The 27,981-nt window shown below is 41.0% G+C and overlaps 1 protein-coding gene across 3 annotated transcripts in view; it reads right to left on the bottom strand.

Annotated features, from left to right (window-relative positions):
* NTRK3 (neurotrophic receptor tyrosine kinase 3) overlaps positions 1-27,981 on the bottom strand; it is a gene marked incomplete at both ends in the record, with an annotated part of 356,788 nt that overhangs the window by 223,868 nt on the left and 104,939 nt on the right. For all 3 annotated transcript variants that reach the window (XM_083371339.1, XM_083371338.1, XM_083371340.1), the window contains 2 exons: positions 1,788-1,945; positions 13,989-14,057. In XM_083371339.1, the coding sequence (XP_083227465.1) occupies positions 1,788-1,945; positions 13,989-14,057 (227 nt within the window). The remainder of the gene's footprint in view (positions 1-1,787; positions 1,946-13,988; positions 14,058-27,981) is intronic.

Raw genomic sequence — 27,981 nt, forward strand, 5'->3', positions numbered from 1 at the left:
CAGGGCGGTGTACAGGGCAAAAAATATAAAAACGAAGTACAAAAGTTAAAAAACAATTAAATATTATGCCCGAATATAAACAGTAATTAAAAAGCATATTAAAACCCCAACCCTTAACCCATCAAACCAGGTCGGATTGCTCGAATAAGTAAGTTTTTAGATCCCGCCGGAAGGAGCGAATATTTGAAAGGCATTCACTATGTGCATTAGTTTCACTTTGGAATCAAGACCAGGCAATGTAGAATTCCAAGATCCGGGGACAAATCTGGAAGGGAATAATTTCAGGAGTATTTCTCCTTATGTATTATTCAAGTGCTGTGTGAGGACTTTTACCCAGAGGCAAATACATGAAACTGGTAGCCATGCATATCATTGATGCTCCGGTTCTTATCTTTTCCATCTGTTCTTTTGAAAGAAAAGGAAAAAAAGAAAGAAAGCAACATGCAACTCTAGAATATATGGAAGAGAGTCACAAAGATGCAGCTGTTCAAAATCTCAGGAGATTCCTAATAAATAGGTTTGGCTGACACACAAGGTGATAAAGCCAAAGATACACTGATGAGAGAAAAGCTGCAACTGCTACTAAAAAAATAAAAGATAGCAACAGTGTGCATAAGCACCTCAGTGTATACATGTGCAGATTAGACAGAAAGTTATTTGAGAAATTTGAACTTGGGAGAAGAAATGGATCTGAACTGTACTTCCTAGAGAAATGGGCAGATCCAAATTAACTTATTAATCTGCTTTGAATATGTCCAAACATCCCAGGGAAGTTCTTATCTCAAAAATAAAAATAGTAAAAGATATTTTAAGTTATATATTTTAGAAATTCATACTTATGTGTGTGAGAGAGTGGATGGATGGATGGATGGATGGATGGATGGATGGATGGAGAGATAGATGATAGATAGATAGATAGATAGATAGATAGATAGATAGATAGATAGATAGATAGATAGATAGGTTGGTAGGTAGATAGATAGATAGATAGATAGATAGATAGATAGATAGATAGATAGATAGATAGATAGATAGATAGAGATAGATAGATAGATAGATAGATAGATAGATAGATAGATAGATAGATGATAGATAGATGATAGATAGATAGATAGATAGATAGATAGATAGATAGATAGATAGATAGATAGATAGATACAGATACAGATACAGATACAGATACAGATATATAGATATATAGACAGAGAGATAGAGATAATAAACAGGCCCAACTAGGGATGAATGTATGTGAAATGAAAATGGATCAGAAGTTCATTGATGCAATCAATGAATCAATTAGAGATGTGGGGGAAAGGATTTCCCTAATTATTCTAGGGCAGATTTTTCTCCTAGTCTCTTGAAAAATGAATAATTCTCTATGAACCTCAATTTTGTAATGCTTGTTCACCAATGCATATCACTCAGTAATAATTAGCAAGAAATAATAATAATCACTGCACCCCACTCATTTGCCATTCTCCCCAGTTTTCCAGATGTAATCAGGGTTGCATGAGCCCTTGCAAACCCATATACTGCAGTATTTTTGGATTTTCAGGCACCGTAATTACAACTCTGTACACACACACACACACACACACACATACACACACACACACACCAATATTCCTGCAATTGTGGAGTTTTTTGAGCGTGCTGATCCTCTCTGCATTGATAATGGTGCTATTTGGTCTACATGAGCAATGATTCAAACCCTGAATATGAGAAGTAGAAGGAAAGATAACAATGCTGGAAGATCAACAGGTGCCCAATTATTTACACTTCCTTACCGCACTGGTTGATATTCAGCTCCTGTATGGGTATGTGGCTGGTCTCCATGTTTGTGCAGTACAAGTCCTGGTTCTGTAAATTGGCTTCTTCTCTCTCCTGCCACAGCTGGATCCAACGGATATCACAGCTGCAGTTTAAAATATTATTTTCCAACTTCCTGTACAGAAAGAGAAAGTTTTTAGATTGTGAGAAAAGAGAAGCAAAAGGAAGGCAAAATAGCCAAATGGAGAGATGGGCAGAAAGCAGATCTATATCCCAGTTCAAATATGATACGAAAGGTGATGACAATGTAAAAATCTGATTCATTTAGCATCTACCTCCACGAGAGTAAACCTAACTGTACGACAGGGATTGATAGGGATTGATCGACATTCTCCATAGAAAATTTTAGAATTTTTTGTTTGTGCTATAGAAATAACAGAGTTGGAAGGGACCTTGGAGGTCTTCTAGTCCAACCCCCTGCTCAAACAGGAAACCCTGTAACATTTCAAATAGTTGTCCAATCTCTTCTTAATCAACAATGATTCAGATTCATCAACTAAACTTCGGTTGGTTAATCTATTAGATTCTATGGGAAACCTCACAGCCATTACAAGTTTAGCATGCCAATAACAGTACCAGGGAGGATCAAAATGGGACCATCATTACTGAATTGTCTTTACTGAATTTAAGTCATAGCTTGTTTGTTTTTTTTCCTTTGAAATATCTCCTGTTTCTTGTTCTAAACACCTTGACATTCATAAGGTCATGCAGGGATCATGAGTTTTCATTTAGCTTGTCTCCTCTTCTCCTTGCCCAGACATGCTCAATAAATTCAAGACTCTGTCCATAATACCCCTGTCTTAATGCATTGACTATGAGCTCCTGCTGCTCAGGGAGATGAAGCAACTTGCAGAAGCCATCATCAATTTAATTGAATGAAGCAGCCAGCTTTGTATATTGTTTGACCTCATTGACCCAGCTGGCAAAGCTGATGTTTTAATGTACTCTGTTTAAAAGACACTTATATTTTATATACTGATATTTTTTATTATTATTGATATTTTACAACTAGCAGTATTGCTGTATGCCTGAAAGTATATTTGCAACCTGGAATTAAGGAGAAACTTCCTGACAGTGAAGACAATTAACCAGTGGAACACCTTGCCTCCAGAAATTGTGGGCGCGCCATCACTGGAGGTTTTTAAGAAGAGACTGGACAGCCACTTGTCTGAAATGGTATAGGATCTCCTGCTTGAGTAGGGGGCTGGACTAGAAGACCTCCAAGGTCCTTTCCAGGTCTATTCTATTCTATCCTGGTTTGGGTTTATATTTGGGGAAATACGGTACTAAATGCATCTGTCTGGCTGACGATCTTAACTGGGGCTTACTTTTGGGGTGGGGCTTATATTATGAGCATCCTGAAAAATCATGGTAGGGCTTATTTTCCAGTTGGGTCTTATTTTTGGGGATATATGGTATCAGGTGTTTTTTTTCTTCTTTCTTTGCTATGAACTAGAGCTGGACCAACTGGACCAGGGATGGTTGTAATGCCAAGATGAAAGGCAGGGTGAGAACAGTATTGGTGGTTTGAAACTACATATTGAGTTTTATCCTGAAGGCAGAAGAGGCTTAACTTTCTGTTTCCTGATTCTATTAAGATCTTTTCTTTCTTTTTCTTTCTTTTCTTTCTTTCTCTCCCTCTCCATTCCTTCTCTCCTTCCTTCCTTCCTTCCTTTCTCTATCATCTATCTATCTATCTATCTATCTATCTATCTATCTATCTATCTATCTATCTATCCAGTGCTTTTTTTGTGAAAGAAAAAGGTGCTGGAACTCACACATGTCATACAACCCGCCTTGCCTACGCTACAAGGTTCCATCCAAAAAAGGTGCCAGAACTCCGTTCTGAGCGTTCTATGAGAAAAAAAGCCCTGTATCTATCTATCTATCTATCTATCTATCTATCTATCTATCTATCTATCTATCTATCTATCTATCTATCTATTTATCTATCTATCATCTATCAAAATTGATTTGCCACCTATCTCATATCCAGTGATTCTGGGCAACTTACAGCATAAAACATTAAAACAGAAAAGTCAGTCATGGAATACAGCAGATTCTATAGCATCATACTATTTTATACTCAATCTGCTATGTTTGTCCCCTTTAAGCATCAGGAAACAAGGCCACAGTATTTTCAGCTCTTTAATCCAAAATATTGTTATTTTATTAACAGCCAGTGCAGTGTAGTAGGCAAGGTGTTGAACTGGGACTAGGGCAGGGGTAGGCAACCTCGGCTCTTTTATGACTCATGGACTTCAACTCCCAGAATTCCTGAGTCAGCTGACTCAGGAATTCTGGGAGTTGAAGTCCATGAGTCATAAAAGAGCCGAGGTTGCCTACCCCTGGACTAGGGAGACTGGGATCCAATCCCTATTTTTCCACAAATCTCATTGGCTGATTTACGGAGCCTACTATTACTTACTCCAATCTTTTTTCAAGGATTGCTGAGATATTATAATCTGGAAGACCCACTTTATATACCCCTCTGAACTCAAGACAGATGGAATTAAATTTAATGTGAAGGAGAAGGAGGAAGCCATAGGAATAAGACAAGAAAGTACCTTGGGCTAAATCAGTGTTTCTCTAACTTGGTAACCTGAAGACGTGTGAACGTCAATGCCCAGAATTCTCCAGCCAGCCCTCTTGAGTTGAACTCCATACTTATTCCAGTTGCCAAGTTTGAGAAACATGGTTTTAATTGGAGGAATCCCATAATTTGGAGCCTAGTTCCCTTTGCTTGCCAACTCGGTGTTCTGCCCTGTAGCAATTGTCCTTGCAAGGGTTTTCCCTACCTCCATGAATTTATGCATGGACTTAGCACCGCAGACAACTCCAAAGTGAAAAAAATAAAGATATTATAAATACTTTCCCCTAAAACTGGCCTGCTAGGGGGAGCTGCTATTGCAACCCTTCAGAAGCAGAACTGTAAGTAATATAACACAGCCTTTCGGATCATTCCTAATGCATGAGAGTCTCCTATGAATAATGTAAAAGCCCCATGCTAGAGAAAAGGGACTCCTCCATTGGCTTGGCCTAGCAGTATTGATAACATAATGCAGCTAATGGCAATACTTAAGGGGGCTTTTGTGCAAATTAACTCCCAGCTTTTTACTGGACATAGCACATGTTTAATAGTGTACTAGTGTTCTGCTCCTTTGGGACTTAACTAGTGTTGAGTTTCTTCTTTTTTTTTTTTTAACATATATCCCTTGGCCACCTTCTAAGTAAATATAAGGAGAGGGTGAAAATGAAATGCTTCGCTTAACACTGTATTCAGTGTGGCAGGATTGATCTACAGGCACTCCTCGACTTAACAACAGTTTGTTTAGTTTAAGTTTATTGAATTTATTGAATTTAAGTTTATTGAATTTATATACCGCCCTTTCCCCATAGGACTCAGGGCAGTTTACAAAGTATTTAAAAACATCAATAGTTAAAAACAGTTAAAATAATTAAATTTGATCCCTGAGGGGGGGAACCCTCTCAGCCTGGGCCGGAAAGCTCAAAGAGCCAGGTCTTCAGGTCCCGGCAGAATGACCGAAGGTCGGGGGCAGTCCTAAGCTCCATGGGCAGCTGGTTCCAAAGGGCAGGCGCACCCACTGAGAAGGCCCTCCCCCTGGTGTTATCCACTGGCAGTCTTTTACAGGTGGCACCCTGAGAAGGCCCTCCAAGTGGGAGCGCATAGGATGAAGGGAACTTGATGCCGGCAGTAGGTGTTCCCTCAAATATAGTGACCATTCAAAGATACAGTGGCACTGAAAAAATGTGACTCGCAACGGTTTTTCATAGGTATGACCTTTGCAGCATCCCTGTGGTCATGTGATCAAAATTCAGAGGCTTGGGAATGGTGTAACAACGGTTACACTGTCCAGGGGTCATGTGATCCCCTTTTGTGACCTTCTGACAATCAAAGTCAATGGGGAACCCAGATTCATTTAAGAACCGGGTTCCTAACGTATCAACTGCCAGGACCCACTTAGCAAACTGTGGCAAGAAAAGTCGTGAAATGGAGAAAAACTCACTTAACAAATGTCTCACTTAACAACAAAAACTTTGGGCTCAGCTGAGGTCGTAAGTCGAGGACTACCTGTATTTCACCTCCGCACTTAGTCTGTGCTGTAGAGAAGATCTTCTCTACCTCACAAAGCATTGAGAAAATGCTGGCCATCTTTACCAGCAGTCCCTTCTCAAAAGACAAACATTTAACATACATACAGGTAGTCCTCAGCTTATAGCCAGTTGCTTAGCAACTGTCAGAAGTTATGACAGACACACCCACACCCCAAAAAGATATCAAATTTTGAAGTTACAATGGTCACACTCCTCCCGAGGTCACATGATTGCAATATGGATGCTTGGAAACCGGATGTTTGCAGCATCCCACAGTATCGTGACCACATTTTAAATATTTTTTTTTCTGGTTTCCTGCATTTACTTTTGGTTTCTGAAAAGAAAAAAATTCATTGAGTATAATGGATTTGCTGAACGACCTGGCCTTTACTTAATGAGTGCCACAAGAAATGCGGTGAAGCCAGGTTTAATCGTCTGTCAACCTGCTTAATGGCCACAACTGCTTGCAACTCTAATTCTGAGCTCAATCTGTAATGGAGCTCAGAATTAGCGTCATAAACTGAGGGCTACCTGTAAGAAGAGTCACCTTGAACCGGGAGATGGGCAGCAAACAAATTGGATAAATAAAGAAATAAATACATAAATAAATACAAACGAAGCAAAGGAGAGTGGCCAGCCTGTTCCCCTGTTTTACTTTGGAGGGGTGGTTTCCTAGCTTGTTTCACACACTGCACACACACACCAGAGATGAGATCAAGAGCTTCCCTCTTCAACTAGGGCAGGGGTAGGCAACTTTGGCTCTTTCATGACTCGTGGACTTCAACTCCCAGAATTCCTGAGCCAGCAGGCTCAGGAATTCTGGGAGTTGAAGTCCACGAGTCATAAAAGAGCCAAGGTTGCCTACCCCTGAACTAGGGGAATTCTGCCCAAGTTGCTAAAGAATGAGAAAGAAGTTCAATCACATTTTTTTCTTCATCAAATTGATGGAAGCCTGATGCATGAGGAGGAAGGATTTCTTTGCTTTGCACTAGTTTGACTAAAGTAAGAAAGAAGAAACTAGAAAAAGAGTTTCCGTGTAAGAGGGGGTAAATTAGTCCTATTCTTAGCACCCTTTTCAGAGTTATTTTTTCCTTTAGTTGCAGCCATCTGCTTAAGAACCACGGAAGTTGGAGCTGGACCCAGAGCTGGAAATTTCCTCCTCAGGGGATGTGATTCAGCCCAGTGTATTCTTGGAAAGGGCAAGTTAGTTTGAAGTGGCATTTTAATTTGTATAAGAGTAGAGAAGAAAAAAAAAGAATGGAGATGGGACAAGCTCGGAGGGAGACTTGTTTTACAATGAGGTCCAAAGAAGGATTAAAGACTTCCAAGGAAGCAAAGGGCTATGATTTGGTTGTTATCAGAAACGTGGAGTGAGTATTTACTTTGAGTATGGCATTTGTTGAATAAAGGTTACTCCTGAATTTGCTTTCTACCACTTCTTGCGTCTGCTAAAAAAATACATTTGCTTTTATGATTTTGTTTCAAAGAAAAATAACAGGTTACAAGTTTCTCATGACTAGGAAATGCTATTCCTTCCCTTATTTAAAGCTGAGATGACCAAAAGCTATCTCTGAATGTCTTATCTTTCATTGTTGAGAGTCCCTTAGACTGCAAGGAGATCAAACCAATCCATCCTAAAGAAAATCAGCTCTTACTGATCTTTGGAATGACAGATGCTGAAACTGTAGCTCCAATACTTTGGGCACCTGATTAGAAGAAAGGACTCGTTGGAAAAGACCCCGATGTTGGGGAAGATTGAAGGCAAAAGTAGAAGGAGACGGCAGAGAATGAAATGGTTAGACAGTGTCTTGGATGCAATGAACATGAATTCGGGCAAACTCCGGGAGGCAGTGGAGGATGGGATCATGAAGAGTCAGACACTGCTTGTAGTCATTTCATATGAGCTAGAGTGCGATAGACTTAATAGTTTATTGTTGTTAACATATGGTTGTTTATGATTGTTTTTACTTTTATACCTTGTATTTAGCTCTGGGAAGTCGGGGAGGGGGGAAGGGGGGGAGGGTTAGGGAGGGTTAGGAAGGGTTGGGTGGAGGGAGGGGGGGAGGGATTGTTAAAGATAAAATGTATTGAAAAACTTTTCAATAAAAAAAAAGAGTCAGACACTGAAGAGTCAGTGACTGAATAACACTCAGTGGGTTAGGACGCTGAGCTTGTCGATCAGAAGGTCGGCAGTTTGGCGGGTCGAATCCCGAGTGCCGCGTAGCAGAGTGAGCGCCTGTTACTCGTCCCAGCTTCTGCAAACCTAGCAGTTTGAAGGCATGTAAAAATGCAAGTAGAAAACTAGGGACCACTACGGTGGGAAGGTAACAGCGTTCCCTGCGCCTTTGGCATCTAGTCATGCCGGCCACGTGACCACGGAGACGTCCTCGGACAAGCGCTGGCTCTTCGGCTTTGAAACGGAGATGAGCACCGGCCCCTAGAGTCAGAAATGACTAGCACACATGTGCGGGGGAACCTTTACCTTTACCTTTACCAATCATTCTATCTTCCCTGCCCTCGATTAAATACCAATGGGAAGACTACTGCAAGGAACTTTCTCGGATTGGGAAGTGTGTATGGCAAGGGAGACTTCAGAGTGATGATCAGACGTGCAGCAGAAAACATCAACACTGTTGTTGTTGTTATTGTTGTATTATTGTATTGTTTCGAACTGTATTGCATTGTTGTTCCACTATTAATAGCTTCAAGAAGAGGATATTTTGACAACAAAGTAGGACAACTTAGGAAGAAAAAATATGAGAAATGACAAACAGATTTTGGCAGAATATTGGATATTGCTCTGACATGGAAGATATGTGTTCACTCCTCCAATTAAGTGGACTAGGAAAGTATAATGGGGGAGATATATCTATCTTGCCTTCTCCCTGCTTTTATCCCAATGCCTGCAAGGTTGAATCGTGAAAAGCATAGCACGGGGGGGGGGGGGATGGACACAGAAGCCGTGTTTCCAATGGTAGACCTATTTACTTTAAGGTACATTGGAGAGTCTAATCCACTAGGCCAGGGGTCGGCAACCTCGGCTCTTTTATGACTCGTGGACTTCAACTCCCAGAATTCCTGAGCCAGCTATGCTGGCTCAGGAATTCTGGGAGTTGAAGTCCACGAGTCATAAAAGAGCCGAGGTTGCCGACCCCTGCACTAGGCTCATGCAGGCAAAGCCAAGATAATTATAGGAAACTAGAAATCACTAATTTCTAAACACACATAGACACAACATTACAGGACCTTCAGAATAAAGTAGGAAAAATAAACCTTTTTATGCAACGGAAGAATGTTTAACCAAGCCTTTAAAAGCCAAACGTTTTGGATGACATTTAGAGAGAACCTGAATGCAAAAAAAGGAGTATGTTATGGCTCCAAAAGTTTCAAAACATCCTCTCAAGGCTGCTTTATGAACCAATATAGACCCTGCTTCTAAGAAAAGCCCCTGGTGGTGTAGTGGTTAGAATGCAATATTGCAGGCTAACTCTGCCCATGGCCTAGAGTTCAATCCAGAAAGGCTCAAGGTTGACTCAGCCTTCCATCCTTCCAAGGTTGGTAAAATGTGGACCCAGATTTTCGGGGACGATATGCTGACGTTGTAAACTGCCTAGAGGGTGTTGCCAAGCACCAGGAGCGATATATAAATCTAAGTTGCTATTGCTATTGCTAAAAAGCAAAACAAAACCACTATTTATTTTATTATCCATCAGCTCCTCATATGGAGCTCCTCTAATAGTTGGACAAAGCTTCTGTATATGCACTGTGTTTTTGCAAAGATCCCCCCTCTCTCTCTCAGGCCTGGTATCTCTGTCCATAAACCCTGGATCCACTTAAAATCCAATCTGAAAACTCCATTGCCACAAACCAATTCTCTTCCTTCAAACTATTAAGCGAAATAAGACAAGAAAATGTTGATGCTACCATTAGCACAGAGGATCAATTCCAATGTCAGCGTTTTAGCCAGATGCCGTCCCTGAGAGTGAGCATTGCTTTATCTATGCAATGTGGCCAATTGCTCTTTCTCTTCCTTTAACCACTCAACAGCAAGGAGAAATAGTAATAAAATATGCTGAGCTTACATTGATGGTTACAGGCTGACTTTCCTTGGGGATAACTTTTTTTCTTTTTCTTCTTCTTCTATAAATCACTTCTCATTTACAGTTTTATTGATCTCAGGTAAGGGATATGAATGGGATATTCCCGTGGTCTTCTGGGATGAATCCTACGTAACGTATATATGTGGTTGTTGTTGTTTTTTTATTATTTCTGATGCACAACTATGGCTGAAACTCAACAAAACAGGTTACCAGGGCACCACTCCATTGATTTCATGTCCGCTTATTCTTCCTGAGCAGGGCTGAATGCTTTATCTATAATTCAGAAGGCTACAAACCTGCTGTGTCCTGAAGGACTTTGCAGGTCCTGAAGGAGATGCTAAACTATCATTCTACAGAGGTAGGAATGCTGTTTCAGTTGTAGCAACAAAGGAGGCCAAAAAGCCTCTGTTTTGTCGGGCTTGTGTCAGAAACACAGCCAAGGCTATCGCACAAAAATGCCGGCTTTTGGTATCTTGTAAGATTCCAGTCAACATCTTTCCAACATCAGAAGTTCAGGTTCCAGCTAAACCAACAGCAATATTGCTGTGGCTTGACTTAGTCAAAGGCATTTATTATGTTTTGCTAAGTTACAGTATTTAAATCTTTCTTGGTCAAGAGGAAAATGGGTCATATACAATCATATACAATCTAAGCATATTGCTGGAGCAGTGGGCTAATGCCTCCTTAAGTAACACCAGCTGCCTGCAATTAGTGCAGGTTCGAGTCCCACCAGGCTCAAGGTTGACTCAGCCTTCCATCCTTCCGAGGTAGGTAAAATGAGGACCCAGATTGTTGGGGGCAATAAGCTGACTTTGTAATAATGCCGCTTGGGGGGTGGGTGAAAGCCCTAATAAGCAGGCATATACATAGAATGAAGGCTACTGCTAAGCTTGTAAGCCGCCCTGAGTCTTCGGAGAAGGGCGGGATATGAATGGAATTAAAATAAATAAATAAAATAAATATACATAAGGTTTTTAAAAGGTTTATTTTATTTATTTGCAGGTAGTCCTTGACTGATGATCACAACTGAGTCCAAAATTTTTTGTTGCTAAGGGAAACATTTGTCAAGTGAGTGCCCACTTTGATCCCACATTTGTTAAATAAATTAACTGCAGTTGTTAAATGAATCGGGCTTCCCCATTGATTTTGCATGTCGGAAGTTCGCAAAAGGGGATCACGTGACTTTCGGACACTGCAACGGTCATAAATAGGAACCAGTTGCCAGGCAGCTGAATGTTGATCACGTGACCCTGGGGGACGCTGCAAAAGTCGTAAGTGTGGAAAAACGGCCATAAGTCACTTTTTTTCACTGCCGTTGTAACTTTGAATGGTCACTAAATGAACTGCGGTAAGTTGACGACTGCCTTTATTTATTTGTTTATTTGATATTACATATTACATGTTTGCTTATTTGTGAACATGTACAAAAGTAGGTGCTTTCTAAACCATAGTAAAGGTAAAGGTAAAGGTGCCCCCGCACATGTGTGCTAGTCGTTTCCGACTCTAGGGGCCGGTGCTCATCTCCATTTCAAAGCCGAAGAGCCAGCGCTTGTCCGAGGACGTCTCCGTGGTCATGTGGCCGGCATGACTAGACGCCAAAGGCGCACGGAACGCTGTTACCTTCCCACATCAGTGGTCCCTATTTTTCTACTTGCATTTTTACGTGCTTTCGAACTGCTAGGTTGGCAGAAGCTGGGACGAGTAACAGGCGCTCACTCTGCTACGCGGCACTCGGGATTCAACCCGCCAAACTGCCGACCTTCTGATCGACAAGCTCAGCGTCCTAACCCACTGAGCCACCATAGCGTCCTGCAAATCCTCAGTTATGATTTCTTCAGCAAACCAAATATTAAGCAACCCAGGACTTGCTAGGTCTGAATCCGTCATCTGATTCATTTTGATGGTGCACAGACATTTTTTTACTAACCAAGGCTGAGAATCTCCAAGGAAGTTTTTGAGATTCATCAGAAAGACCGAACCAAACAATGAACGAGCCTGCACAATTTACAGTCTCATAGATTAATATTAATGTTATAACTTGAAGCGGTAGTAGATCAGTAGAAGTGGTAATAGCAGTTTATTAATTGATTAGTCTTATGACCAGCTTAAATAATAGATCGTTAGTCAATACATTTTTAAAATAAAGACAAAGTGCATAGGAAATTTGCCATTTCTAGCTTCAGTGCTAAATTACTTTTATGGGTAACCCAGCTGAGAGCACCCTGTGTAATTTCGTATATGATGGTTTAAATATCCAACTCTTTGGCTCTTTTACAAGAAAAAAGAGCAAAATTTTCTAGGGGACAGTCAAAAACATGTGACATCCTGTAAATCCTTCTCAGATTAATACACTGAAAAGATCAGCTGCTACTTTCAAAGAATTTGTCTTTCCTGGGTCTATATTAGATATTTAATTGCTGACAAAAGGATTGTCCAAAGTCAACTAGCCAGTTTCCATAACTGAAGGTGGCCTTGAACCCTGGTCTTTCCAGACCTAGTTCTAGCATTTTAACCACAAAACTGTACTGGTTCTCTGTTTCATTAATTAGTTCCCTATGTACTGAACAGAGGTATGTGAGTTTTCTCATTTAGTCAAATGCTCCAGTTGAAATCAATATGATTTGAACATTCAAATTGATTCAGATGTCTAGACCTCCAGCAGAAAATCCAATTTGATCTGCTTTAGGTTACTAAAATTCATGGGTGCCGAAAGAGCTCCAGATTGTTTCAGACTGATGAGCTATTCTGAACTATGGGTCAGATAATTCCACTCCTTGAATAATCCACTCCTGTTGTCATTTTGAAAATTAGTACAATTTAGTAGGGAGGGTTTCTTGACAACTTAAATCTTTGGAGGCTCCTCTACATAAGAATATCCCAACCTTGATAGTTTCCATGTGGGTGGACTTCAAGTGACAGAATTCCATTGGATATGAGTTCTAGGAGTTGAAGTCCACTCACTAGAAATTGCCAAAGTTGGCAAATGCTTCTGCTCTACAATGTATTGAATCTGCAGATTAGCTAATTGTTGCAAATGGGAAAACTTTTAAGATATATTTCAGAAGAGGAGGTGACATGTCACCAGCATTTTTCATAGCAACCACCCCTTTTTAATTATCCCTTCTGATTCTCCTCCCTCTATTTACAAGTAGAATGAAAACTTAAGATCGAATTTGGGTCAGTCCCCAGGACCACAGATTTACTCCTCTGAGCTTTCGGATTCATGCTGGAGCCCATCTTCAGGAAATTTCTTTCTACTGAAAGAAATGCTCCAGTCAAATCAATATGATTTGAACACGACTGCTTTGGGCTGTTGTGTTTATGTGGTGCCTTCCTATTGGCTGATTGGTGTGCTGATGGCTGGCAATTGCCTGTTGTTTCCTAGTGCTGCCAAGTCCTGGGCTCCTAAGTACTTGATAAGCTGGTGTAAATTGGCACTCCTGTTAACCGACAAGAGGCCCATTTCTCAGGCTTCAATCACTTCCCTGGCTGTTTTTGTGCCTGCTCGACCAACAATCTTAGTAGTTAAAAAATTGAATGAACTGTATGTCAATGTTTATTGCAATGTGAGGCTACCAATGAGTTCGGGTCTTCTCATCTGATCACTCACTTGTGTTCTTGCAATCTGGTGACTAGCTTCCTCCCTGTTTGTCTTACATAGTCACCTGGGCAATCCACACAGGGGATCTGGTAGATCACATTGGAAGTATCAATTGCCAGCCATCGGCACACCAATCAGCCAATAGGAAGGCACCACATAAACACAACTCACAGAACAGCCCAAAGCACATATATCAGAAGAGAGACATTCCCTGAAGATGGGCTCCAGCATGAGTCCCAAAGCTTGGAAGAGTAAATATTTGGTTCTGGTGACGGACCCAAATTCATTTTCGCATCATTATCATGGGACACATATATTTGCCTTCATTCATGAAAACTTACAGTTCCGTAAGCCTCAGCGTCTTGAAGAGTAACCACGAAAGAGTGGTCAGCCGGTTACCTGAGAGATTTCTGGGGACAAAAAGAGAAAGAATTTACAATTAATCAGTCATCCACTTCCCCTCTGCAGGCAGATAGTGCAAGTTGTTAGAACTGAAAATATTACAAGTTTGGAATTAAACCAGAATTCCATTTCCATTTAAATCCTAAAATGAGAAAAATAAAAGTCAAGGGGAAATCGACAGCATGTGAAATGCTCTCTCTGAGCAGGGATAGCGATGCCCATTAAATTAGGAAGAATCTGTAGCTGCCATTTCCAAGGATTAACTAGCAATCTAATTTTAAAGGGAAGTAGATCCAGTAAATAAGCAAATATTGATCAAAATAGCATATATTCCAGCCATTTTTAAAGCAAAGTTGAATGTCCAGAATAATCCATAATCTGTTTATTTGTACATCAGAATCCAGCAACTGACGGAAATTATCCAGATTAGCAACTACGTATTACTTTATGGCATTTTAAAAAAAAAACCTATTTCATTCCAAAACATTTACTATTCCAAACAGTGGAAGCACGTAAATTTCATTGCTCCTAATCCATTGTCAATATATATATATGAGCAATAGACAGGAATAATAGTTCACTACTAAAGTTATCTATTATAAATAATATATAGTTGTGACAATGGATAAACAAATAAAGTATATAAATATCTGGATATAATGTGAACATTTAAGAAGCCTTTTTCTCTTACTCATTGTTCTTTCAATCTTCATAGGGAGACAGTACTAACATAATCTTCAAGGTCGTTTCACTAATTCAGATATAATTATTGAGTTTCCTACATTACAGTACTGACCATTGATTAAGTCCCAATGCGATTTGCTTTGAGTTTAGCATTAGGTGTCTAATGACTCAATTATGGCTTGGGGCTATCTGTGATTCTAGTCACTGTGATTATCAAATCATGGTTAACAAAGTCATGGCTTAAGAGAATTTGTAAATCCAATCAAGAAAGGCAAAGCTATGAGGAAAATAGAGCATAATATAATATGGTTTAATACAGTAGGGTAGGATAGGCTAAGGTATCATAGGGCATAGTAAACAGACCAGTTTACCAGACTGTTAAATTCCATAGACTTTGCATGCATGGATTAATTTTTTTGTTATGTAATAGCTCATTTTGCATAATAACATAACTGACATTTGAATGATATAATGTGCATCAATTACATAGTTTGTTTAGTGACATCATCATGCAAGTTACACAAAGACTAATGCAAATTATGTACATCACCCCAATGATATACATTCTCCAATTTAACCATCAATAATTAAGGTCATACAAAAGTAGAAAGCAAACATTTTCTCCAGAAAACAACATTAACAAAGTTCCCGCTTGTAGCAATAAGAGGTTTGTGGGCAGACTTTATGTTGAAGAGCATATTTCTAGGATCTTTGGCTTTCTGATTCTCACACTACAATGTGTGTAGTCCGATGCAAACCTTAGTATCTTAAAACTAGAGGAGACCATAATGATCCAGGTGGCAGGTTGTATATCAAAAACTAGGAAGAGGCTAGAAAAGAAACTTTACAAAATCAGAGTAAGGAATTTTAACACCAAGGGGGGGGGGGGGAGAGAGAGAGAGAGAGAGAGAGAGAGGTAGGCCTAAAATTGTTTCTCGCATCTTTGTATTATTCGTGCTAAGACTGTTGCCATGGCAACCTGAGATCAACTTTATGATAAAGTCCCTAGTCCAGCTGAGAAAGGCATAACTCCTCACCTAAAGTGTGGAATCTCTTTACCCCAGGAAGTATTTATAAGCCAGCATCCTCAACTGCCCCTACCCTTTACTCTTTCTCCAAGACAATTTGGGGAACTATTTTGTTTAAAGGAGAGAGGGAAGAGGAGAGATAGAAATTATAGTAAAGAATATTTCATTTGCACAATGCAGCCAGCTTAAACACCTTTGATGTTGTTGACCCATTATATAAAGACTTCTGTACACAATTATTTTAAAACATTAAGTATATAATGTAAGGACAATATTTTTTTTTAAAAAAATGGGGGACAGTACACCCCTGCTGGCCTTTTTTATAGATTTGTTTAGAAATAGCCTTAAAGAAATCCCACCCGTTTTTATTCACAAATTTCTGCAATGTGTTAACTCCGCTACTATTTGATGTAAATTCATGAAGATTTTTTTTTCTTGTATAAAATAAATATTCATCTCTCTCCCACGGAGATATTTTCAGAATATGTTTACCAGGTTCTTATACTGATACTTCTTTTAATATTCAATTTTCCATGGCATACACTTTTTTCCAATGGGCCTGTCAAAAATTGTTATTGTTATTATTGTTGTTTTGTTGTCATCTGAAGAAAGGTAAACCCCAATAGACTCCATTCAATATTTAAGTAAATCTCAAATTCTGTCTCACACATACCCTTGAAACTTTTTATTATATGTTTTGACCAGAGTTGTTTTACACATTCACCAGAACAGTAATACTTCTGTGCAAGAATGCTTCAGCATTATGATTTGAATAAAATTCAGAACAGCAAAGAACTCCTTTGATATACAGTACTTACGATGCAAAATTATAATGTAGCTTCGTTGACCAGATTTTATATGAATCATCTGTAGTGTTTTTGGCATAAGGAAAGAGTGTGAAATCATAATGTGGTTTGGGGAAACATATTACGAGAACCCAACCACAGTGGTTGATAAACCATGATCAGCAGCTTAGCACATTATCTGAAGCCAACTGTGGCTTGTTCAAAAAAACATGACTTATTGTGCTGCTTGAATCAGCTTGCTCCCCCTTGCAGTGCATATACACGGACAGCTTCCTAATCTAAAGCCTTTATTCATATTGCATTGCCAATGTGTAATATATTATATTTCTCCCAAAACCATCCGTATTTCCACTGTTCTCGCACTCACGCTGTGTCTCTCATCACATGCGTCCTAAGAGTTACACAAGCCACAGGATTCTTCCCCTCTTTCACCTGAGCACCATTCTTTCCCAGCTCTACTGCATATTATAATGCCCTCTTGTTGTGACCTTGTTTGCTGCCACAAATGGCAAGGTGCGTGAATCGTGAGCAAGAAAACCAAAGGCTCATTAAGGGCACGGCCTGTTAAAGGAAATGCTTGGAGCCAGGAGAGAGGAAGTCACGAAGCAAGCTCTGGGAAGCTGAGACCATGACAGCCCACAACAAGATCACCATTTAACTCTTTGCACACACCAAACCACCAGCTGCTACTCTGTCTCCTGCTCAAGGCTTAGGAGATCCAGAGAGACCTGAAGTCTTCGGCATTCAAATACCCTTCTGTTCAGGGAGAACATCTACATCAGGGGTCTTCAAACTTGGCCCTTTTATGACTTGTGGACTTCAACTCCCAGAATTCCTCAGCCAGGCACATGTGTGCCTGGCTGAGGAATTCTGGGAGTTGAAGTCCACAAGTCATAAAAGGGCAAGGTTTAAAGACCCCTGATCCGTGCTTTTTTTGTAAAAGAAAAAGGTGCCGGAACTCACACATTTCATACAACCCGCCTTGCCTACCCTACAAGGTTCCATCCAAAAAAGTGCCGGAACTCCGTTCTGAGCGTTCTATGACAAAAAAGCCCTGCCCCTGATCTACATGATGCATTGGGGAAGAAGCTACAGTTTGATCTCAGTTTGCAGAGATGTGAGTGCAAGACTGAGATGATGGGAAGCAGAAATAGCCCCAAACTAATAAGTTAACCTGCCCTGAAAGTTTTCGTGGGAAGAAGAATCAAGCTGTCCACTGGACTGTTTGTTCCATTTTCCAAGCATTCACTTTTAAATTAGGTTCTCACTAAGTCATCAGGTGGTGTGTTTAGTTTAAGGTGCTATGCAAACCCATACCATTATGGTCTTCAAAGTCCACCCAATGCATAATGCATACGTACATTTACTAATGCTGCTAACATCGGATGCTCTTGCTTTGACAACAGATGAAAATGCAGCCATTCTCTCTATGCTTTTAGAATTAGTTGGTGCTGGGAGGGGAGATCGGGATGAGAGTTCGGTTAGCCATAATAATAATAACTCTGCCATGGGAATCCAAGGACAAACTGGCTCCAGAGCTAATAACGTTTTGGCGGGCTGGAGAGCTGGGGAGAAAGCCCATGCTTCAAGCTAATTGGGGAATGTGATTTATGACTGTTTATTGGGGGTGGGAATTGTACTTTGTTACTTTGTATCCAGAGGAGGGGAATTTAGTTTTTGGGTTCAACTATGTAGTGCCTAAGGGACGCAGTGGCTCAGTGGGTTAGGATGCTGAGCTTGTCGATCAGAAGGTTGGCAGTTTGGCGGGTCGAATCCCGAGTGCCGCGTAACAGAGTGAGCGCCTGTTACTCATCCCAGCTTCTGCCAACCTAGCAGTTCGAAAGCACGTAAAAAAGGCAAGTAGAAAAATAGGGACCACTACAGTGGGAAGGTAACACCGTTCCATGCGCCTTTGGCGTCTAGTCATGCCGGCCACATGACCATGGAGACGTCCTCGGACAAGCGCTGGCTCTTTGGCTTTGAAACGGAGATGAGCACCGGCCCCTAGAGTTGGAAATGACTAGCACGCATGTGCGGGGGAACCTTTACCTTTACCTTTATGTAGTGCCTATTTTTTGTTTCCCGAACAAAAGATTCTTTAAGGAAAACAATGCCTCCAAGTTCTTTTGAAGGGTTTCATCTGTCGGTACCATGACATTTCAGCTTAATGAAACCCCGATTAAGCAAAACTGAGTTCAGTGTAAATCTAAGCGGTTTGAAATATTTTTTTTCCTTTTCTGATGGGAGGCAATGTCTGAAAAATATGCCATTTGGGGGGGAGGGGAAGAATTTTCAGATGAGCTTCTTTTAAATGACCAAAGTGTCACAATCTCCCTGATTGTGGAGGAAGGTGAGTAGGGCCTTAGGACAGCCCTTTTTCCCACAGATGAACAAGACTAAAAATTATGGTTCATGTTAATGTGGGGGAGGCTGATATTGATTATTAACTATTCATGACTTAGTCTGAAGTCCAGTTTTCATCTTAGGTTTCTCTTGACAAGTGCACTATGCCAAGCTAATGTTCACCAAAGGGAATTTAATCTATTCACTGTGTACAAAGTCTGGGCACAAGTGCCATTTCGGAAGTCTCAAGAGGATGAAGCACTTGTCCAAGTGAAGGAGAAATACTCCATAATTTTGCAAATAGAAGAGTCCTCCTTTAATGGGGACATCAGCCCTGTTGTTGAAAAAGACCCATAGGAAAACTCCTCCTTGGGTTTCTCCAAGGAATCTCTCTCTTGGACTCGAAAAGGACAGATGGGTGATTTGGAAGCAATATTTCCTGTATTCATATGAGTGGGGAAAAACGTGGTCATGTATGTTTGCGGTTTAAACCCATAAAAATGGATAAACATACAGATATGCTTCTGAACACTTCAATCTGTCCCTCGGTTTGCCTCAGTTAATTAATGACCAGTGAAAGGGACTGTGAAAGTTGTAAGTGAAAGCAGCTAGAACATACTATATTACAGAACATTTCAATGTTCTGGCCTATACAGATAATATGGAAATAAATTTATAAATTATGAAAACAAATTCTGGAGATTTTTAAGAAAAGGCTAGGCAGTCACTTGTCTGAAATGGTATAGTTCTCTTGATTGAGCAGGGGGCTGGACTAGAAGGCCTCCAAGGTCCCTTCCAACTCTACTCTACTCTACTCTACTCTACTCTACTCTACGCTACTCTACTCTACTCTACTCTGCTCCACTCCACTCCACTCCACTCCACTCCACTCCACTCCATTCTATTTTCTATTCCATTCCATTCCATTTACAGTGGAAAGCAAGAAAGAATGAAGAGCCAGATATACTGTATATACAGTAAACAAGAACTTGAGCACCTTGTTGATAATTCAGTGCAAGAACTGAGTTTTACTGCACTCCTGACCCTTTCACCAATCTCTGTTTTTCAAAGAAGTTTTCATCCCTTGAAATAAAACTACTAGGAAAAAAATGCACTCTTTCTACTCCTGACATGAGCACACAAAGCTCATCCATTTTCTGGAGGGATACAAACAAACTCCAAAATACAGTAGAGTTAGAAGAAAACTTTTGCCACATTCCTGGAGATATTAACTGAAGAGAGTAGAGCATAGGCAGCCAAGTACTACAAAACATGAACTACTGAGTCAATGGTGGCTCCTGAGCAAACATGGCAACAACATGGCTGCCTTCTCTTTTTCACGAGTAGGCTTCTGTTACCGTTATAGTTAATAATTTCTGATTTTTGCTATATATGGCCACTCCAAGGGGTCAGAAATAAACTCTTCCCAAATGAAAGTTCTGCTTTTTATTGATATTATCAATAATGGTGGAATATCAATGGCTTTTCAATGAAGCAGGACAAGACCTTTAAATATCTCAATGTCTACTTCCAGTCCTTCATTTCCAGCATGTTTCAAATCCATGAATTTATTAGCCTAGGCTCACAAGGTCGCTAATGCAATAATTAGATACACTATCTGCAACACAAACTTGTCAGTTCCAGCTACCATTATATCAATGGATGCTGAAACGCTAAGCCTTTTGCCATTTGGCAATCAATCCTGTGCTTATCCTAATAAAGTGCATTGCACTTTGAAGTCATCCAATCAAAATTTATCAGGATTTTAGTGTTTTGTCTCAAGTGCCTTCTTCACATTCCAGCATGACGCTGCTTGAAATACTGATGAAATTGAACCATTGGGGGTGAGTTGCTAACTCAACCTATTTTCACAGGTAAGTTGACTTCTACTTAGAAGATATAGGCAATCCTCGACTTACAACTGTTGTAAGTACTGTTTAAAGTTACAGAGGCACCGGAAAAGTGACTTATGACCACTTTTCATACTTATGACCATTGGAGCACCCCCCCAGGGTCACATGATCAAAATCCAGATGCTTGGCAACTGGTTCGTATTTATGTTGGTTGCAGTGTCCCAGGATCATGGGATGACCTTTTTCGACCTTCTGACAAGCAAAGTTAATGGGGAAGCCAGAGTCATTTGGCAAACTAACTTAACAACAGCAGCGACTCACTTAGTGACTGTGGCAGAAAGGTCGTAAAATGGGACAAATGTCACTTAGCAAATGTTTCACTTAACAACAGAAATTTTGGGCTCAGTTGTGGCCATAAGTTGAGCGCTACCTATGGGCCAAGAAAAGTCCTCCCTCCCTGCCCAATATGACTGGGCCTTGTCAGAAGAAGTCAAAGAGCACTTTGATTTAGATGTCCAGGGGGGGGGGGGACAGAATTGATACATCTCCTTACGGCCTTAAAGAATCTCTTTCATAGCCTTCTGAGACTCGTAAATATCTCCTTGGGATTACTTCTCTTGCATACAGAGCAGCACTGATCCTAGCACAGTACAACACCCGACCATTGATGGAGGGAAGGTTTAGTAATCTTCCTTATGTAGAGTGTTTCTGAGAGGTTCAAGGGCCCAGGATCCCAGGGGTGATGTTATTTCAATATCCCAGGCCACACAGGTGAACCCTCGCCGTTCAAAGAATCTTATTCATTACTTCCAGGTAAAATTGGACCGAAGGGCTCACTTGCTCTCCCCAAATGGCGGAAAGGGACTGGCCTCTTTGTACAACGGCTGCCCTGGAATCAAAAGATTTACAGTGCGAGAATTATCAAGAGAAGTGATAATGCCTCTTTATATTTGCGTTAGTGAGGGCACTCTTGGAATGCTGTGTATAATTCAGGTCACCACGATAGAGAAAAAAGATGCTGAGATGCTTGAAAATGTGCAGAGAAGAGCAGCAAAGATGATGAAGAGTCTGGAGTTAAATCATGCGAGGAACAACTAAGGGAACTAGGTATGTCTACTCTGACAAAGGAAAGGTTCAGATTGGAGGGAACACGATAACTATCTTCCAGTATTTGAGGGGCTGTCACCAAGAAGAGGGGATCGACTTATTATCCAAAGCACTAGGAGGAAGGGGGGAAAAATAATGGGTGGAAGCTGGTTAAGGAAACATCCAACCTAGGAGAAATTTTCTGATAGTAAAAACAATCCATGAAATAGGTTGCCTCCTGGAGTTGTGAGTGCTCCATCCCTGGGTTTTGGGGGGTTTTTTGTCTTGTTTTGTTTTTAAAATAGACTGGACACCCATTTGAAAAGCTGTCTCCTGCCTTGTGCATGGGGTTGGACTAGAAGAGCTCTGAGGTCCCTCCCAGTCCTATGATTCTATGTTCTAGTGCGCCAATTGAGTGTGGACCAACCGCATCATTCAAAAAACACTGCACTATTTGTACTTTCTTTTATCCCTTCACCAAGCAGGTGGACACACTTCCGAACAAATCAATCGGCTGTCCATCTTACTTACTTACTTTAAGAACGCTTAGAAGAACCAGGGGTGTCAAACTCAATTTCATTGAGGGCCGCATCAGCATTGCGGTTGCCCACAGGGGGCCGGGTGGGTATGGCCAGGGTGGGCGTGGCCTACTGGGTGGGCATGGCCAGCTCTACATCGTTCGCATCAAGGGTGCCTATGGGGGCCTGGGCAGGAGTGGGACAGATCTGAGGGTCTCTGGCAGGAGGAGGGTCTCTGGGCCAGGGCCAAGGCAGTGGGGGATGTTCACTCACTGTTTCCAGGATGGCTTCACAGGCTGCATGAAACTACTTCGTGGGCCAGATCCGGGCCCCAGGCCTTGTGTTTGACATGTCTGATCTACATGTATCACACTGCATATCCTCTGTAGATGGAATTATTTTAAATGCTCATTAATAGTTTTCCTATTGTCAAAACAGATTATTTGAATGTTCACCTTTAAATGATCCCAAACTATTAAGGACTTTAAGATTTAAAACTAGCACTTTGATCAGGGATTAAAGCTTTCCCTAGAGCTAGTGAAATTAGGGATCCCTCACCTGATTACTTGTTGGAAGGAATTTTTTATGTATTCATCTATCTGTTTTAAAAGCATACAGTGCATACATCAAAAACTTAATATAACTGAATAAGAGTTGGAGCATTTCATCCCCACTGATATGCAGACTAAATGATATACCAACATTTGTCCCTTTAAATTTCCCAAATGTTTTCTAGCTCTGCCAAAGCATTTTTTAAATATTGTATCTCAATATGTTTGAGAATTTCTTTTGATTTTTCTCTTGATGATGTTTTTGAGCTTATGTTATTGTTCAAGATAGCTAAGGCACCTGGATCATGGAGTGCATTTCCTACACAAAGGACTATTGGCAAGGGATGGGCTACACCTCACGAAAACAGGCAAAAATGTACTTGGAAAAAGACTGGCCCAACTCATCAGGAGGGCTTTAAACTAAAACTGAGGGGGCATGAAACCACTTCGCAGGCCGGATCCGGGCCCCCAGGCCTTGTGTTTGACATGTCTGACCTAGAGACGTCTTGAAAATAAAGAGCTGGTGGCAGCTTTCCTTGATTCTTTTATAAAAGTGAAAGGTCAGGTAGGGCACAGACCCATCAAGGGCGGTATCCACAGTCTCACTGATCCCTCTGAACGGCATCCTAGAGTTTCTAATTTTGTGAATTTATTCTCCACATTTCCCGTTCGAAATATATCTATGTGCGTAGGCGTGCATTCAGTTGTCTGCTAACTAGGAAGAGAGGCAGAGTCAGAGCTAGAAGAATGAAGAAACAAAAACCTTATACCAAACCATATCGGATCATTTCCAATTTGTTTCTGTAGAAAACAAACAAGAATCGCTCGCTAAGGTGGCGTGCGGGAACGCAGTCTGTGCTCCGATTCCTGGCAACGTTTGTTTGCATTTTGTTGAAAGCTTCTGAGATTTTCCAGAGGAATTTTCTCCTTGAAAATCCAGAGCAATTGGAAATTTAGTGTGAAGGGAAATGGCATGTTTGTTTTTCCCTCAATTAAGCTCCGGCAAAAATAAAAAAAGGCTCTACTATTAAGAGGCATTTTTATTCAGCTAAATTAAGCCAGATGCCTCGTTAATGACACTTACCCACAAGAGCCTCTGTAATTAAGCTGCAAGCTATATTATTGTGATCAGTCCTAGGCAATGGCAGTAGGACATGCCTGCTAGGAAGGCGCCCTTAGCATCCTCTCCTCCTAGGGATGGTGGGTTTGTTTGAACAACAACAACGAAGACCCTTCCCCACCCTCTTCAAACAGGCCTTCTCCTCCATGGCTGCCTTTCACTTCAGAGCTGACACTTCTGTCTGTTTGTTTGTGCACAGGCAAGTTTCTCGGTGCATTTTAATAACAGGTTGCCAGCTTTGTTGTTGTTCTTGTTGTTGTTTAAAGAAAGCTGATCTGGAGGATAAATTGCACAAAGCTGCCAATGATCAGAGAGCATGGTTGTAATAAAACTAAAAGTGTAACCTGAACTTCTTCAAGGGCCTGGTGGTAGTCCAATGCAGAGTTGATGGTGGGTGAGGGGAATTGCCGTGTCCTGCATGACACACAAGGTTGAAACCACTTGACCTTTGGAAAAAGTCCAGAGAAGAGCAACTAAGATGGTTAAAGGCCTGGAGACTAAAACATATGAAGAATGACTGCAGGATTTGAGTTTGGCTAGTCTAGAGAAAAGAAGGACTAGGGGTGACATGATAGCAGAGTTCCAGTATTTGAGAGGTTGCCACGAAGAAGAGGGGGTCAACTTATTTTCCAGAGCACCAGAAGGCAAGACAAGAAACATTGGATGGAAATGAATCAAGGAGAGAAGAGATCTGGAATTAAGGAGAGACTTCCTGGAACCACTGGAACAACTTGCCTTCAGACATTGTGGGTGCTGCATCCCTGGAGGTTATTAAGAAAAGACTGGACAGACACTTTTTTTAAAAAAATCCCATTTATATCCCACCCTTCTCCAAAGACTCAGGGCGGCTTACAATCTAAAGCACAAATCAAATGTGCTTAGCAATAGCCTTCATTCTATGTATATGCCTGCTTATTAGGGCTTTCAAGGGGCCCCAAGCGGCATTATTACAAAGTCAGCTTATTGCCCCCAACAATCTGGGTCCTCATTTTACCTACCTCGGAAGGATGGAAGGCTGAGTCAACCTTGAGCCTGGTGGGACTCGAACCTGCACTAATTGCAGGCAGCTGGTGTTACTTAAGGAGGCATTAGCCCACTGCTCCACCAAGGCTCTTGTCCAGAATGGTATAGCATCTCCTGCTTGAGCAGGGGGTTGGACTAGTAGACCTCCAAGATCCCTTCTGTCTCTATTCTGAATTTGAATTTGAATGAGAAAAAAAATGGCCAGGCCTAGAGATGACAGGTAAACTGTTAAGATGTGCTGTTTTGCATCGGAAATTGCATGCATTGCTCACAACACAGACCGTATGTCTCAGCCATCCCCTATCTGACAAGAATCTGCTAGGATTTTTAAATTCCTTGAAAGAATTGAGAACATTACATTCTATCTCAGAGTAGCTTGTTTTTCCTCTGTCACTGAAGCCATTGGCCTAATTAATGACTGTAGGGTCCTTGGTGTTCTCTGAGCTTGGCTGTTTTCTTGCACACGTTTCATTCCCCAATGAGGTAACATCCTCAGTGCTAGAAGGGAGTGGGGTTTGTTGGGAGGATGAAGAGAAGGAGAAGAGGGTGGAGATGGAGGCAAAGAACTATGGGGTCCTTGATGCTCTCTGAGCTTGGCTGTTTTCTTGCAGACGTTTCATTCCCCAACGGGGTAACATCCTCAGTGCTAGAAGGGAGTGGGGTTTGTTGGGAGGATGAGGAGAAGGAGAAGAGGGTGGAGATGGAGGCAAAGAACTATGGGGTCCTTGATGCTCTCTGAGCTTGGCTGTTTTCTTGCAGACGTTTCATTCCCCAACGGGGTAACATCCTCAATGCTAGAAGGGAGTGGGGTTTGGTGCATCTGATGCAGGCCAGCATTTCCTTGATTTTTCAGGCATCTGAGCAATTCCTGCACATGCTCATTAAAGATTCCAACAAGTGTGACAATTGATCCATTCTTTGTTAATGAAATCCACAGAAATCCTTTAACAAACTAACATATTTCGCATATCAAGCTGCATTTTAACCCACCCCCCCTGCCCCGGAGTTATTTTAAATCTATTTCATCTGCATGTCATTGTTAGCAAGGTATCAAGGATATCATTGTTAGCAAGATAGCAAGACAGCAAGGCTGCCAATTTCTCACATCAGCCTACCCCGTAGAAAGTAAAATTCTAACTTAGCTGATATAAAGGCAGATACTGTAAGCAACAGTTGCATTTATTGGTGAAGCAGTACCTATCTGCATAATGCTGGAGACTCTGTGGGTATGAGAAGTCTCTCTTCCCAAAGTGTTACACAGAGGAAAGATAGGGGAAAGAAAGTGATGCTGCATTTATCAAAAATTGTATCTCGTGTCAGTTTATTTCAACTTAATGTTTAATACAATAAGGCACAAAGAGTTGCCTTGAATCACAAGATGGGCAGCAAATGAATTTGATGAATGAATGAATAAATGAGTGAGAAAGATAGATAGATAGATAGATTGGCTTTCATGCCTCAGGTGGGACTAGAACTCACAGTCTCCCACTTTCTAACCTGGTGCCTTAACCACTAGGCCAAACTGCCCCCTGTTATTATTCTTTAAGGGATTCTAACCTTACACTCATATATCAAGTGGGCAAATATCTTCACCAGGTTTATACAACTGCACCAATTAATTAGATAATGACGTTTTGTTGTCCTTTTTTTTCCTTTCCCCAACAACAAATAGTTGTTTTTAAACTATTTCTTTTTTTTTCTTTATTTGGTTGCATTCTTTTTATTATAAAGGCTGGTCAAAGACTGTGATAAGGATATTTTATTCGATTTGAATCCCCTCTCTCTCCCCCCCATCCCCCAAACCCGTCTAGTTTGGTGGATGTTTTCCCTCATTTAGACAGAATATTTATTCCCTACAAATAAATGTTGAAATGTGCACCAATACATCTCAGGATGCAGCAGCAGCTGTGGATTAGTCTCTGCAAAAAAATAGCCTAAAGTGAAAACTTCAATAAATCAGCACAAAGACTCTGCGGGCTTCAGCCAAGACAATGCCTGTCAAAGGGCATGGTGAACAAAGTCTGTCAGGAGTTCTATGTTCCCCTCACTCACAAACAGGAAAAAGTGAATGAGTTAGCAGAACTGGATTCATTATTAAACTGATGGAACAAGTGGGGTTCCGTGCCTGCCAGGCACACTCCCCTCTCTCTCATTTCCTCACAAAGACACTGCTTGGGATCCTCCAAGTGTCAGGAGGCATTATTCCGTTCCATAAATATGGAAATAAGGAGAAGAGGAAAGCAAGCTGACATTTCTAAGCCATTTTTTTCACTTACAAATGTGGATCCACAGAATTCAATTATGCTAAACCACAGTTGGGTTGGAGAAAATAGGATAGCATAAACAAAGAGTCAAATGGGTATGTGTGTGTGTCTGACTTCTTGTTTATGCCACTTATTTGCTCCCCCGAAGAAGAGGGGGTCAAACTATTCTCCAAAGCCTCTGAAGACAGGATACGAAGCAATGGATGGAAACTAATGAAGGAGAAAACCAAACTAGACATATGTCAAAATATTCCTTACAGTTAGAACAATTTTAATCAGTGGAAGGGCTTGCCTTCAGAAAATTGTGGGTGCTCCATCACTGGAGGTTTATAAGAAGAGACTGGTGGGCCATTGGATTGAGCTGTGGTGGCGCAGTGATTAGAATGCAATATTGCAGGCTAACTCTGCCCACTGCCAGCAGTTCGATCCTGACAAGTTCAAGGTTAGGGGAAATGTCACAACTTGGGAGACAGGGAATGAAAAGAGAAATGGAGGGAGAAAGGAACTGGGAGTTGTTTAAGAAATATAAATGGGCAGAACTCCCCCCCCCAAAAAAAATACCCTACCCAAATTGTCTTCCTCATGCCTAGCAATTTTTACAAAAACAGAAAGAAACTTCCTGCATGATTTAATTGCCCTGGCTTGGAAAACTACTT

Source organism: Vipera ursinii (assembly GCF_947247035.1).
Source record: "Vipera ursinii genome assembly, chromosome: 11".
Lineage (NCBI taxonomy): Eukaryota > Metazoa > Chordata > Lepidosauria > Squamata > Viperidae > Vipera > Vipera ursinii.